At 38.0% G+C, this 13774-nt stretch overlaps 1 protein-coding gene across 10 annotated transcripts in view; it reads left to right on the top strand.

Annotated features, from left to right (window-relative positions):
* Endoa (SH3 domain containing GRB2 like, endophilin-A) overlaps positions 1-13774 on the top strand; it is a 78939-nt gene that overhangs the window by 19558 nt on the left and 45607 nt on the right. For 9 of the 10 annotated variants that reach the window (XM_076814103.1, XM_076814108.1, XM_076814113.1 and 6 more), the window contains exon 2: positions 2926-3005. In XM_076814103.1, coding sequence (XP_076670218.1) covers positions 2961-3005 — 45 coding nt within the window. In that variant the 5' untranslated portion in view covers positions 2926-2960. Of the gene's footprint in view, positions 1-1775; positions 1955-2925; positions 3006-13774 lie in introns of those variants that run through there. The other variant, XM_076814104.1, reaches the window with a different exon arrangement.

A 13774-nucleotide genomic window follows, 5' to 3' on the forward strand; every position in this document is an offset into this window, starting at 1 on the left:
AAAATCCGTTTGAATAGTCGGGCTCATCGGCCGCTTTCTTGAATCGGTACGCACCGCGATGTTCAAATGAACTGTATGCAAAAAAGTGATATATTAAAAAGAAAGCTTAACAGAATTTGGTGATATTTCTCAGATCTTTGAAAAACTAAATTTCTCAACATAAAGAATTTATTTAAAATTCTTGTATTGAGAAAATTTTTACTTCTTAACGAAATAATTGTTTAGAACGTTTCAGAGTAAAAGTGAAAGAAAAACATGGCCACAAGATTAATAGTTTCAGAGATAAAAATTTATCTAGAGAGCAAAGATATGTCAAAATCGGTCAGAATTAAAACATTGATTAGCAATATTATTTTACTATTGCGTTACAGCTAGAATGATATAGCAGTTTTAATTTAGAATCCCCATCAGAATCAGTGGATATACAGTAGCGTGCAAAAGTATTCGGCCACCCTTTAAAATCGCATAACTTTTTTAAAATTAATCCAAACGACTTGATTTTTTTTTAGAAGCTAGAAGGATTAGTTTGCTAAGTGACGTGATTCGTTGTTTCAAAATAATGCACTTGGTCGGAATAGCAAAAAAAAAAAAAATAGAAAAACGCGTTTTTTAAATTTTTTATATGAGTCTGTGACGAAAATTAAAAAAACCCGTTTGTAGATTTAAGTAAGTTACATACGTGCCTAAAATTTCATCAAAATCAGGTAACGTTGCTCCGAGCTACAAAGTTTAAAGATCGCAGAATAAGGTCGAGAATCGCTGATTTGGGGAATTTGGCGATTTTAAAAAAAAATTAAAAAAACGCCTTTTCTATTTCTTTGCTATTCCGACCAAGTGCATTTTTTTCAAAACGACAAATCACGTCACTTAGCAAACTAATCCTTCTAGCTTCTAAAAAAAACTCAAGTCGTTTGAATTAATTTAAAAAAAGTTATGCGATTTTAAAGGGTGACCGAATACTTTGCACGCCACTGTATTTCTATACGAGAATTCGAAATTACCCTGTGCAGAATACGGTACTTATTAATATAATTCACTGTCAAAAATGATGACTGTAATTTACATAAGTGTACAAAAGCCCTGCATTACTCACAGTTAAAATCATTACCAGGAATTACTTTCCGCACTGGCTAAAACGTGCCCGAGCTTTTGAAAGAAGCATCAGTCGTTTCCTCGAAGGAATGTTTCTAATAAATTGTATATCGGACCGTGAAAGCCGTGATATGTTCTTACTGTGGCATCGGGGATACACGTATACTGTATTAGGGGATTTCATTTCTCTAAAACTTCTCCCAGCGGTTCAAGACGATTTTCTCTGCCGGCCAGTAATTTGTGCAGAAAGCAAAAGCATTGGAAGCAAGTGACAGGGTGCGTAATGGGGGAAAGGAGTAGGGAAAACAGGGAAACAAGCAAAAAAAAAGAGGAAGGAAGCTGGAATAACGAATAGAAGAGCAAGGGATGATTCCGAGGCCTAGGGGATGGGGGTATGTAGGCAGAAAGGTTGTAAGGAGCACAGAATAGACTCTACTCGGTAGAGCATAGCGAAAGGTTGGATGGAAAGTTGACTCGAAAGCCGAAAGAAAATATTGAAAGCGCAAGAAGTGGCGGAGGGGCTGTGGGAAGACGATGAGAGGAGAACGAGAGGGAGGGAGAGAGTCCGAGCGAGTTGCACGGGAGGGTGGGAGCGAGAAGGAGGGGTAAGGGGGTCAAGGGAGGGAGAGAAACGACTCGTAGCCGGGTATCGATCGTCAGCTAGAAAACTACCCCTTGAGGAAGAGGCGCAGTGTGCAAAACCGACTACGTACGGGTCGGTGGTGCTCGTGGTGTTCGTGATCCACGCGCATCTCTGAACGGTTTAGAGCTTCTCCGCCTGCTTTGTACAATCGTAATCGTCTATACTCCTCAGTGACAGGCATTGGTATACACCGAAGCAGATCCTGCCATCGGACGCAAGGTGAGGGATCTCATTCTGCTCTAATGTCACGCCTGTCGTTAACGATGGTCTTCTGGTCAACTCATCTACGAGACACCGCATCGAATTCATCCGTTCTCCGTGGCGTTTGTCCGGGCCCACTCAGGAAACCCGATAAAGCTCGAGGCGCGTGTTATTTTCGTGTCGCTTTATCCTGAAACTCGCTTCCTCCAGCCTCCCCGACGACATCATTCCCTTATCGCTTCCCAATTGCTGGGACACACAGTTCATTAACTAGACCACTTCTTCGTTTGCCTGCGATGCTTCAGCCGCGCTAAGGATTGCATGAAACGCGGCGTTCCTGAGGAATAGCGTGCCCCGCAAAATCGTCCTCTGTACTCCCTGTTTGGGCAAGAATACTGTACGTGACTCTTCGGTTCCTTCGCGCCCGTCACCTTTGCCCTTATTTATAAGACGCTTGCTTTCATTCCCTGTTCTATTCCGAGGAGCATTTCTGAAGGAGGACGACTGTTGTTCGTACCTCTTCACGAGCACAGCACTGAGCTTTTGGGACCATCGCTTGCGCGCTGTTATGGCAAGCCGATTAGCGGCGACAATAGTTCGTTAGGAACGACTTGATCATGCTGGTTTAACGCAATGTGTGCAACAAAATGGCTGTTTCGACGTTATCGGGCACAGTCGTTTTAAGCAAGGCATTAGGGTCCCCCGCGAGCTGTCGCGATTAAATGTTAGACTGGGTGCAAGTCCGCCTGTATGGAGTGTGCAAATGGATTACCGTTGGCGTGTACGTGTGTCGGTGATTATTACATCACAAGTAAGTCATGATGCTGGAAAACGTGGTCGATCGATAACATTGAAAATCATTCGTCCATGGGCGACCGGGTCTGGCAGGCAGCCAGGGAGCCAGTTGTCAGTTCAAGCTTCTCACACCTTGCCTTTGGAGTTTTTCTGTTCGAAATTAGGTTTTCCTCAGGCACGAATTTCTGTTGCAGACTACCGTTGAAAGGGGAGCCAGAGGAATTCCACCATGGCGTTCGCGGGGTTGAAGAAACAGATTAACAAGGCCAATCAGGTGAGTATTTCGCCACGCTTCTTCTGTCTAGGGCAATCGGTGGGGAGGAAATGTGTACTCCTACGGGACGCATATGTATTATGCATAGGCGAATCAAAAGGTTCGTTCATGTTTTGATACACTGTTGCGAATAAGACCAGCCAGTCAGCTCTTTTCACTGCAGAACCATAATTAGTGTCTTTCGAGTGGTGTATTAGGATAATCTCTGGTAATTGTCGATTTGCAGTTACGCACTATACCATCTCCGAATTTACTGCGTCGTATGAGAAAGAAAGAGCGGAGTGTAGCGGAGTACTGAATTACTTCTGCTTTGGAAAGGTGAACTGCTTTAGTTTACAAACGTATAGACAACCTCTTTATCAGATTTAATATTGTGTTAAATAACAGGTGTTTAAATAAGGCGGTGGAATGTTATTGCGCTTCAAGAATATTCAGGTACCTTTTTACCCTTCGCGGTCACAGGGGGTGTATCGCACCCCAAAAGCAATTATCGAATTGATATCTCGCGCCTTTGCGTCTTTCAGAGGGGATTTATCGCAAAAACAAAAATAAAAAAAATATTAAGAAAATCGGTTTCTCCTCACATGCGTGGAAAATCGTTGATTTTCAGCTGCACATTTTATCGTATCAGAATTCGCATTTCTAGAAAAATAATATTAGACCATGATTGTATGAGTGTTACGAATGTACAATTTTCACTGAAAACTTAGAAGATTCGGAAATACGGAAATGGTAATGGTATTTGAATCACCCTTTGCTTATATTTCGGCTCATTGCTATAATTCCCACCCACCTGATATTCGAGGTTTAAATTCGTTTCCTGATTTTAAATGTAAAGCTCGGCGATATATAAGGTTACATTATGCGTCACAATAACTTTCTAGTTTATTAATGTTAGTTAGTTTTTTTTTTAGTCGTTTAGTTAGTTATTTTGTTATGGTTAGGCTTCTAACAGTATTGTACTGCAACCTCGCCATTTACTTCGCTTGTCTTTATGTATTATTTTCTTCTCTGGATGTGTCAAGTAATAAAGACGAATAATAATAATAATAATAATAATAATAATAATAATAATAATAATAATAATAATAATAAGTATCTCAAAAAATAACCACGGGGTACAGTGAACCCCGTGTGACCAATTTGTGATTTTAAGAGGGTGTGTCCACGAAGGGTTTAGATTAAATATTTTTATATCAGGTATTTTTATTTACTTAAAATAAAAATAATTTTATTATATAATTTAATATATAATTTTATTCAGTTAGTTTTATTTAATTTGTCTCTCGCATCCTTTCGAGAATTCTGAAATTATTTATATTAAATATTGCGAATTAATATAGCTTCGTGTTCGCTTCCCTCTTCTCCGGAAATTTGAATTTCGAACGAATAGAAAATTTGCGAATCCTTAGGGATGGGATCAAGTTCAATATGTACTCACGAATCCGAGTCAATTCCAGTGCAAAAGTTTCGATTTTTGAGATTCGAATACTACTCATAAGAGGTGACGTTTCATTCTATGTACTTCCAAAGTACTTGGGTTATACAAGCTCGTTTCGAACCTTTGAAGGTGTACCTGAAGAGTTCGAGAATGTCCTTGTAGGTACTTTGGCATTCGAAAGAACTAAATCTCGTAAAAGTAGTATTCGAACACTGAAAAACAAAACACCAATCGCATAATTGCACAGAATAGAAAACTGCTAGTTAAAGTACTCGTAATAGGTTCGATTCTACTTGCTCAGGTTTCGATTCTACTTGAAAGTATCGCTAACGTTTCTCAAAGTACTTATAGAGAGTTCAAACCTACCTCGTCGAGGTTCGAGTCTACTTAAAAGTATTATTTTTCTTTTTCGAAGTACTCGTGAACTGGTCGAAAGTATTCAGTCAGATTCCAGTCTACTTCGAATATACTTCATCCATCATTGCAAATGTATCTTGCAAGTCATCTATTCTGTGATATTCGCGTCAAGTGACTGAAAAGGTAGATGCAAATGTTTGGGGGCGTTTGCGAGGTAAATATTCTGATATTATTCATACTTTATGCTTAAATCATAAAGCCATATTCATAGATTTTAAAAGAATTTTAAATCTTTACAATACCAAAGAAAATAGGGTGAATGTACCAGTGAATGGACATTTTATATTAAAACGAGTAAAATAAGTTATTAAAATATGCAACTAGTTAATTAGAGACTTCCTTTAATTTCTTGCTTCATGTCCAAACAATTTTTGCAGCACGTGGAATCAATCGTGCTGCAAACATAATTTTATAAAAGTGTTCATTCGTTAGCCTTAAGTGTTGATTTATTGGTGCGTTTACCCTACGCGTTTAATTGCCCTGCAATCAACATTTAAACTTCCTTACAAAATTGGTGAAAGGAACACGTCTCTAAATAATTTATGGGGTACTTGAGATACGAATATAATGATTGTGCTTTATATACGCATGTATAATACATAAATACAATAAAAAAAAATTTATTATTAAAATAATTTAAAAAAAAAAATATATATATATACATATATACATATATAGTAAGTATACTATACAACATACTATATTTGTTATATACTATATTATAATTGTTTTTATATATAAATGTTGTTAGCAGGGCAATTTTGACAGAATGTTTATTTCAATGCGAAAGCAGTAACGAAAGTGGCAAAAACGAAGAATTTAAGATTGACCTATAAACGAAAGGAGGAAGTGTGACAATGTGTCTGATGGTGTACTTCCAGTTAGTGTTCCTTTTCGAGAAATTTTATAATTGCTTATTTCTTATTTCTCGAGAAATACTATAATTTCTCGAGAAACTTAAGTCTAGGAAAAATATTATAAATCTCATTTATTTTCGTAAATGAATGTATTACTAGTTAATCGCGAACGTGTAAATGCATCTACAATTTATAATACATCTTATTAATAACATTAGAACCTCTATGAATTTCAATAGAAAATCACAGTACACAAGATTCGATATTATTAACTGCTGAAGGTGATCATAAATTCTTATTTAAAAATTTAGAAAAATTGTACACTGAATTAAGTACCTAATGAGTTTCTTGTGGCTATTAAAGAAGAAATATAGAAAGGAGGAGATAAGACTATTGTACCCCGTATACAATTTTTGCATGATCCAGAATTTCTTCCAAAAGGGTCAAAAGACGCATTTTTTTGTAACAGATTTTGCCACAAAAAAGAAATAGATTCGCTGACGCTACATTAGACGCATTGTGCTGTTTAAAAATAAATTTTAAAACCAAAAAGTAATGTTTCGCTTTGCATAAATTTCGTATTAAATAAATAAATTTACCAATTATATTTAATGTCTATTTTTCATTTACACAAGTTTTGTATAAATTAGACAGGAATAATCATTTAGTTAAAGTTCCCTTGTGTTTTTGATAAATATTATCAACATTATTCCAAAAATATGATTTTTGCAATATTTTTCCAATTTCTCGAGGAATATGATCTCATTTCTGATTTCTCGAGAAACAAAAAATATGGAGAAATCAGGAACACTACTTCCAGTACAAGTATTGCACACTAGTGTTTTTCAAAGACGTTTTGGGTAAAAATGAATATTTCGACGTTTTACAAAAGAAGTTATGAGAATTCGAAAAACTGAAACTCAGAAACCCCAGCAATTTAATAGTCCCACGCGTAAAGTATGAATAGCGTAGAAGCGTTTACGTTTCAAGTGCTCCAAAATTTTGCATCTGCATCTTCAGTCACCCGCCATGAATTTCACACAAAATTTATGCGATAAAATAGAATTCTAAATGCGGTAACCTTTCGAGAGTTTCGTCAGTGTCAGAGTTTCTTTTCGCTATAAGAAAATGTATATCCCCTCCAAGTAGGGAGATCAAGGCTGACATCCTTGTTCAGACACGGCGGTTTTGTCCGCGCAGTCTCTGGTTCTGTAGGATCAAATAAAATCGTTCGCACTTTGCCGCGTGGCCAAAATTAAAACTAAATTGCATCTACTCTTATCTTACTCACATTTTGGTGAATAATCAGCTCCGTTAATTTATCGCTTCCTTTGGTTGTTAATTAATCGTTTTACGATACTAATTACAAAGAATAAAAATATCGACTTTTATCTACAATTCATTTCGAAGTTATGATTATTATTTAAAGTCAACAACTTCCAATTTGTCGACTTGCGCACATTCCTCTTTATTTGCATTTCTCACAACTTTCCCATCGTATTCCGTGGCAGTAATTATGCTTTTATAATTTCACGGGACTTCAAATTTTCGGTGTCCGGATAAATTCGGCCAGTTTCGTTCATCCTTCTTTCAGTAGTGCATAATTCATTCTGAGCGCCGAGCTTTGCTGTTGGTCTTCGGACGTTAGGGGCTCGGGTGTGATGGGTCTCTGGTCTAGGTACTTAAAAAAGATTTGGGGGATGATTCGCGAGCCTTTAGCCCGGCGGGAGGCGCACCCCATGTTGTAACACAGGTTGTCGCTACCGGGTGAAAAATACCTTCACCTTCACACTTCGATTTCCAAAACGAACCGCAATCGTTTCTTCCATTCGCATTTAAATGACACGTACTCAGGCTCGCGACAAATATTCTTTGTCGTCACATATGTATAATATAATGATCTTCTTTAAATTATTTAACTGTGTTCCATCATCTCGACCATCTTCAGGTTTTTTTTTATATAATAGCTCGATAACAGAGCATTATTCTTGATTTTTTTGGAGGTGGTCACTCAAAGGGTTGTTTCCAAAAGCCACCCCCACAAAATTAATTATTTTTTTCCTACACTCAATAATTGATTTACAATTTAGAGAAAAATATATGAAGTACCGTTGGTACGTAGCTATATTTTCGTGTTTTAACCCGGCGGGAGGCGCACCCCATATTGTAACACGGGTTGTCGCTACTGGGTGAAAAATAGCCAAAATTGAAACGTAAAAAAACCACGGTTTCAGAATATTTTTTTTTAACTTTGTAATTTTTATGTTAAAGTACAGTGTTTTTAGTATCGAACGAAATTTATGAAATATCTTAAATTCTTTATTAAAGTTCTTCAAAAAATTGTAACAAAAACTCAAACAGTCTTCATATTTTCGCAACTAGCGCCTCTGTGGTAAATTTTAGCCAGTAGCGCCTCCCGCTTTGGTAACATATAACAAGTTACTTTTTTCTACATATGCCTAAGTATCTAATAGAAGTCATTAAACAATACGTTTATCTAATTAAATATTAGTAGTAAGGTGAGTGTCCCAATTTCTGCTCATGCCCCCATTTCTCATCATTTCGTATTTCTCTTATTATTATATGCGTTACGTTTGTACTACAGTTGCAACAAAATAATTCTAAACTAGTTAAACATTTACGCGAGTGTTGCAGGAACTTGGGTCAATACATACATCGCTATTTTTCTTGAGCAGAAATACGGACATTTAGAGGATTATATATTTAATTACAAATTACTAATAGTTGGACATCTTGAAATATCTTTCTTAAATAGTTTTTAAATTGGTTGATTTATTATTAAAGAATTAATTACTCTGCAAATTTTGATCACAAACAAATTTTTTACACCTTCTTTATAACCTCTTAAATGAGCAGAAATTGGGACATTCACCTTAGGTACATTTCATCTTCACTAGCACGTATAAAAATCTTCACATTTGTAAGGTGCCTGAATATTTTTGTAACATAATTTTCCATCACTAACTTTAAAACCTACTGTCCAGGGTGAGTCACCTAAGTTTAGTATCTCACAAACCTCCTGAATTTTTTATATTAGCGGAAAATATCAAAAGAAATATATCCTTAGTTTAATGGGGCGCCTCGAATAATTAAGGGCAGCTTTGCAATATTAGGTACTTATGGTTTTTAAGATTTCAGGTCACCTTGACTGTGAGATGGGATGCGGCATTTTTTACCGTGCAGTCTTGTACCTACCTGATGCAAAAACGAATTCAATGACTGAGATACTGACGTCGACATTCCGACTGTCGTCGGCGTGTTTTCACGCCCTGGGGTTTTCATGGCCATAATTTATGAAAATGTACTTCGCCGCCTCAGGGACCGCTAGCATGCAGTCGGGCACGATGAAGCCTGCACGCGAATGGGTCATCCGCTAACGGAAGTTAAAATTTTTATATTTTTCATTAGATATAGAAGAAAATATTACCAATAGATTGGCAAGTTTCTCCTGCTGAAAATGAGCCTACACTCGACCTCATTCAGACTGTTTCTAATTATACATAACATAGAACTGCGTTTCAAATTATGAGTAATTAAAAGCAGCTTTGATAAGGTCGTACATGGACTCAGTTTCGTCGGAAAAGCCTCGCTTATCCGTTTGCAGTACTCTCGTGAAGATGTAATGGACAATATAAAAGTTTAAATTTTCATTAGTGGTGGCTACTGATCGGGTCGATACCGGTACCGATTCTATTAATACCAGTTTATAAATTTCGATTCAGTATCAATTAGAGCTGTTGCTACCCGACCCGGCGGATACCTGGGTACCCGTGAAATACCTGGGTGGACAAAAATTACCCGTGAGAAGATACCTGGCTACCCGGGTATGCGCGACATACCCGAGTTTGTTTGTTTTTATTGTTTTCCTGCGTTTTAAACAGGATGGCGTTTCAAGCTTATTTTTTTTGCTCATATTGCCCAACGAACACAATAGTCCCATTTTTTTGTTCCCTCCTCTCTCCTTCGGGTCCCAGCAGCAGCAGCGCACTGAGAAAAAGGTGGTCACCCATCTTTCCCCAGTACACCGCCCCGTGATGCTTAACTTCGGTGATCTAACGGGAACCGGTGTTTTCCATCACGGCTACGGCCGCTGGTACATACCCGAGTAAATGAGTTAGTTGAGAATTCCGATTTGACAGCCGATCCTCTTTCGACTATCGATCATTTTCGCCTAACATTACTAATGAGCGGAATAATATCTTCAAGCAATTAAATGTGATATTGTCTGCGCGTTATGATTATGAAACCCTCCACCCCCATAAACATGATTCAGGTATGAAAGAAGCTAATTCCCTTTAATTCTCGAAAAATTAAAAAAGTTCAGATGCAAGGATTGTGAAATCAACTTTGCTAATTCCAACTGTATACAAATCAATTCAGTGCTCAGATTTTCAGCTTCGGTTTTAAGTAATTTGCGGGCTGTACGAAGATCATTTTACGATCGAAGATAATAAAAACTTGGTAGAGACTAATTGTTCCGATCACTCCCTAGAGGATCACTAGATTCTGCTTTCGAAAGGCGACATCTACTGGCGTCAAGTGGAGGAGTAAAACGAGAATGGCGACATCTACTGGCGTCAAGTACTAGTGCTACGTGACGTCTGACTGTCTCGTAAACAAAGTATCATTTTGATAACTATTAATTCAGAATAATTCTTTTATCTTTTAGAAAAACAGCTTGAAACATTAAGTAAAAGGACAAATGGGTTCAAAAAAAAAAATATTCGCTGGATCGTGTTAAAACACCGGATCTATGTAAGATAAAATAATAAGGCCAACATAGCTACGGGGTCGTACCCATTTCGCTAGCATTCGTGTATAGAGGCATGGTCGCTCAGTGTGCCTATGGGTAGAGGGGGAAGGGGAATTAACTTCCAGACGCGACCGCGTCTGTTGATTATGACTATGATACGTAGAATGTCATTTGATCAGAATGTGAAAATTGCGAACTGTCGACGTTCGTTGCACTTGCAATAAGGTAGTTCGCCCTGTTACAGTGCCTGCCCCTATTAGCTTAAGAGTAGAGGAATTAGTCTTATCTAATCCCAACCAACTCCGTCAGTCGATGCAAAGCAAAACTAAGAAAATCCTAGGAAAATGCACTCGTTCTGGGTTTTCGTTCGCATTGTGGTGGATGCCGGTTATCGATGCCTGTGCCCCAAAACTCTTTTAAAACGCTTGAGAACTTGGAATTGCTATATGGGGAGAAACGGGAGAAAATTGAACAGGAGCTTGCTACAGCGTCCTCGATGTCTGTGACCATCGATGAATGGTCATCCCTAACCCGATCGCAAGATTCTTATTTATCCCCAACGGCGCATTTCATAACAAATAATTGGGGGCTAAAAAATTTCACATTTTCCACGCATGATATAGTTATAGAGGGACGGCATACCGCCGAAAATGTCACAGCCGTTATAATAGGAAATAGGAATTCGTAGGAAGGTGGAACATTACAAATAAATTAATTGCTGTGGTACATGACAATGCAAGTAACATGAATGCATCAGCAAATTTATTAGAGAATTTAAAATACAGCATTTCGTGTACTGCGCATAATTTACAGTTATTCATAAAAGGCGCCCTTCGTAATCGTAACGCGCACACAATACCGCATTCAGTTGCTTGAAGTTCTTTACTGATGTTAGCCGAAAATGATCGAAAGTCGAAAGACGATCGGCTGTCAAATCGGAATTCTCAACTATCTCATTTACTCGGGTGTCTCACGGGTATCCGGGTAGTCGGGTAATTTTTGTGTACCCGAGTAGTCGGGTAATTTCTGTATACCCGGGTAATGGGGTAATTGTTGTCTACCCGGGTAGGCGGGTAATTTTTGTCTACCTGAGTAGTCGAGTAATTTCTGTCTACCCGGGTAGTCGGGTAATTTTTATCTACCTGAGTAGTCGGGTAATTTCTGTCTACCTGGCTAGTCGGGTAATATTTGTCAACCCGGGTATTTCACGGGTACCCGGGTAGTTTTGTCTACCCGTGGGTCTCATCGGATACCCGGGTGCCCGAGTACCCGAGTACCCGGGTGCCCGAGTACCCGAGTACCCGGGTAGTTTTGTCTACCCGTGGGTCTCATCGCATACCCGGGTACCCGGTCCAAAAGAATAGCTCTAGTATCAATACATATCAAAGAGGCAAGTATCAAAAAGAATTGATACCCCACAGATACACAAAAGTATCGATACCTGTTTTATATTTTCACGACAGTATCGATACCTACTTTAATATCGATATCTGTTTGATACTTTTTAATACCTTAGCTCTCATCTCCAAATATTATAAATTGGATAGGTAATATTAAATTTTCACTTCACATGAGTTTGAATTGTTTATTATTAGATAACACATTATATTAATTACTAATAAAACTAGATATTATTACAAACTGTTCACGCTCAACAGTGTGACTGCTCCAATCTAAAACAGGGAAACGATATTTTTGACCTTTGGCACTAACAGCACTGAACCGATACATATTTGCGAATCCGCCTTTAAGGTGACTCTCAACAATACACGTTTAACAAGCACACTGTGGATATTTGACGCGAACACTTGACAATCACGGTGCATCATAGGAAGATTCCCCTATCGATAGGGCTTCGTGACGTGGTATACTTTCGATGTGAATATTGAGAGTGACCGTCACGTTAAGATCATACTATTAAACGTCATTGAGTTCGTCGTTGCATCAGCTACATATGTATAAGACTATATGGTCAGAAATACTATATCCCATCTTAAAGAAGTCAAGGTGACTGTTACATCCGAAACCGAGATGGTGATTGATTCCGGAACGTAAAGAGGGATATATATCATATCATATCATATCATCTTGCCTCGTCGCCTCCGACGTAACCGTAATCCCTCGGGCCGGTCACGCTTTTTGGAGTACTGTGCGGAGCAGATGGATTGGCATTAAAGATCGAAGAGGAAAAGAAGATACTCATCATTAGGGCTATAGCTGACGGCTCCTGCCCTAGACACACTGGGACTAAGAGAAAATAAACTTGGAACTTGTATATATACGAACGAGAGTGGACGATAGGACTTGCGAGAAGAGTAGACCTCTAGCGGCGCCGGCGGAGACTAACCGGCGTGATCCATGTGGTGGGGCCGGGACGTCACAGTGACCTTAAAATTGTAAAAACTATATTTATATTTTCGATGTGTCCCATTAAATAGAATATATACTTATTCTTTTTTTTTACTAAAGACTAATGAAATATTAGAGATGGTAAGCTTCGACAACTCAACTTGTATAAGACTATACTAACATTTGTAAACTAGAACAAGTAGTTTCCCTTTCTACAGTAAAAATAATTCAATATTTCTGTATTTCTTCCATATGCAAATCGAAGAAATTGAAAAATATTGTGTTGTCCAAATATGAAAGTGAGTGATTGTAGTTTCATCATAGCATTATGCGTTACAGTTTCAATATCCATGCACAAGGTCTAACGAGGCATGCCTTACGGCTATTTAATGTAATGACATTTTACTTAAGACGTGTCCACATTACTCTCATTTATTTATATATAACTAGATCACCGAAGTTAAGCATCACGGGCCGGGTACTGGGGAAAGATGGGTGACCGAAACCACCTTTCTCCCGGTGCACCGCTGCTGCTGGGACCCGAAGAAGAGAGAGGAGGAAAAAATATAAAAAAATGACTAATATAGTAGTTCGTTGGGCAATACAAAGCGATTGGCTTTGAAACGCCATCCTGTTTAACAGGAAAACGAAAATACAAATGCAAATACAATTTATATATAACTGATCAAGACTCTGCGTTTCTATCAGTCGAATTTTGATGCTCACTTTCTCGCTAACAATGCGGAATTAGTTTCACCTTTTTGATCAAACATATATCTCATGTTGATTGGAGACTAGTATCAGTTTTAGTTGAATAATTTACGAATCGCTACACGATACGTGATATTCTAGGTTTATTTATTAGCGTCAAGAGAATAAGATTTTAATATTTACAACGATATATAGTACAATAGTCGATAAAGTTGAAAAC

The sequence above is a fragment of the Andrena cerasifolii genome, chromosome 6 (assembly GCF_050908995.1).
Source record: "Andrena cerasifolii isolate SP2316 chromosome 6, iyAndCera1_principal, whole genome shotgun sequence".
NCBI classification, from domain to species: Eukaryota; Metazoa; Arthropoda; class Insecta; order Hymenoptera; family Andrenidae; genus Andrena; species Andrena cerasifolii.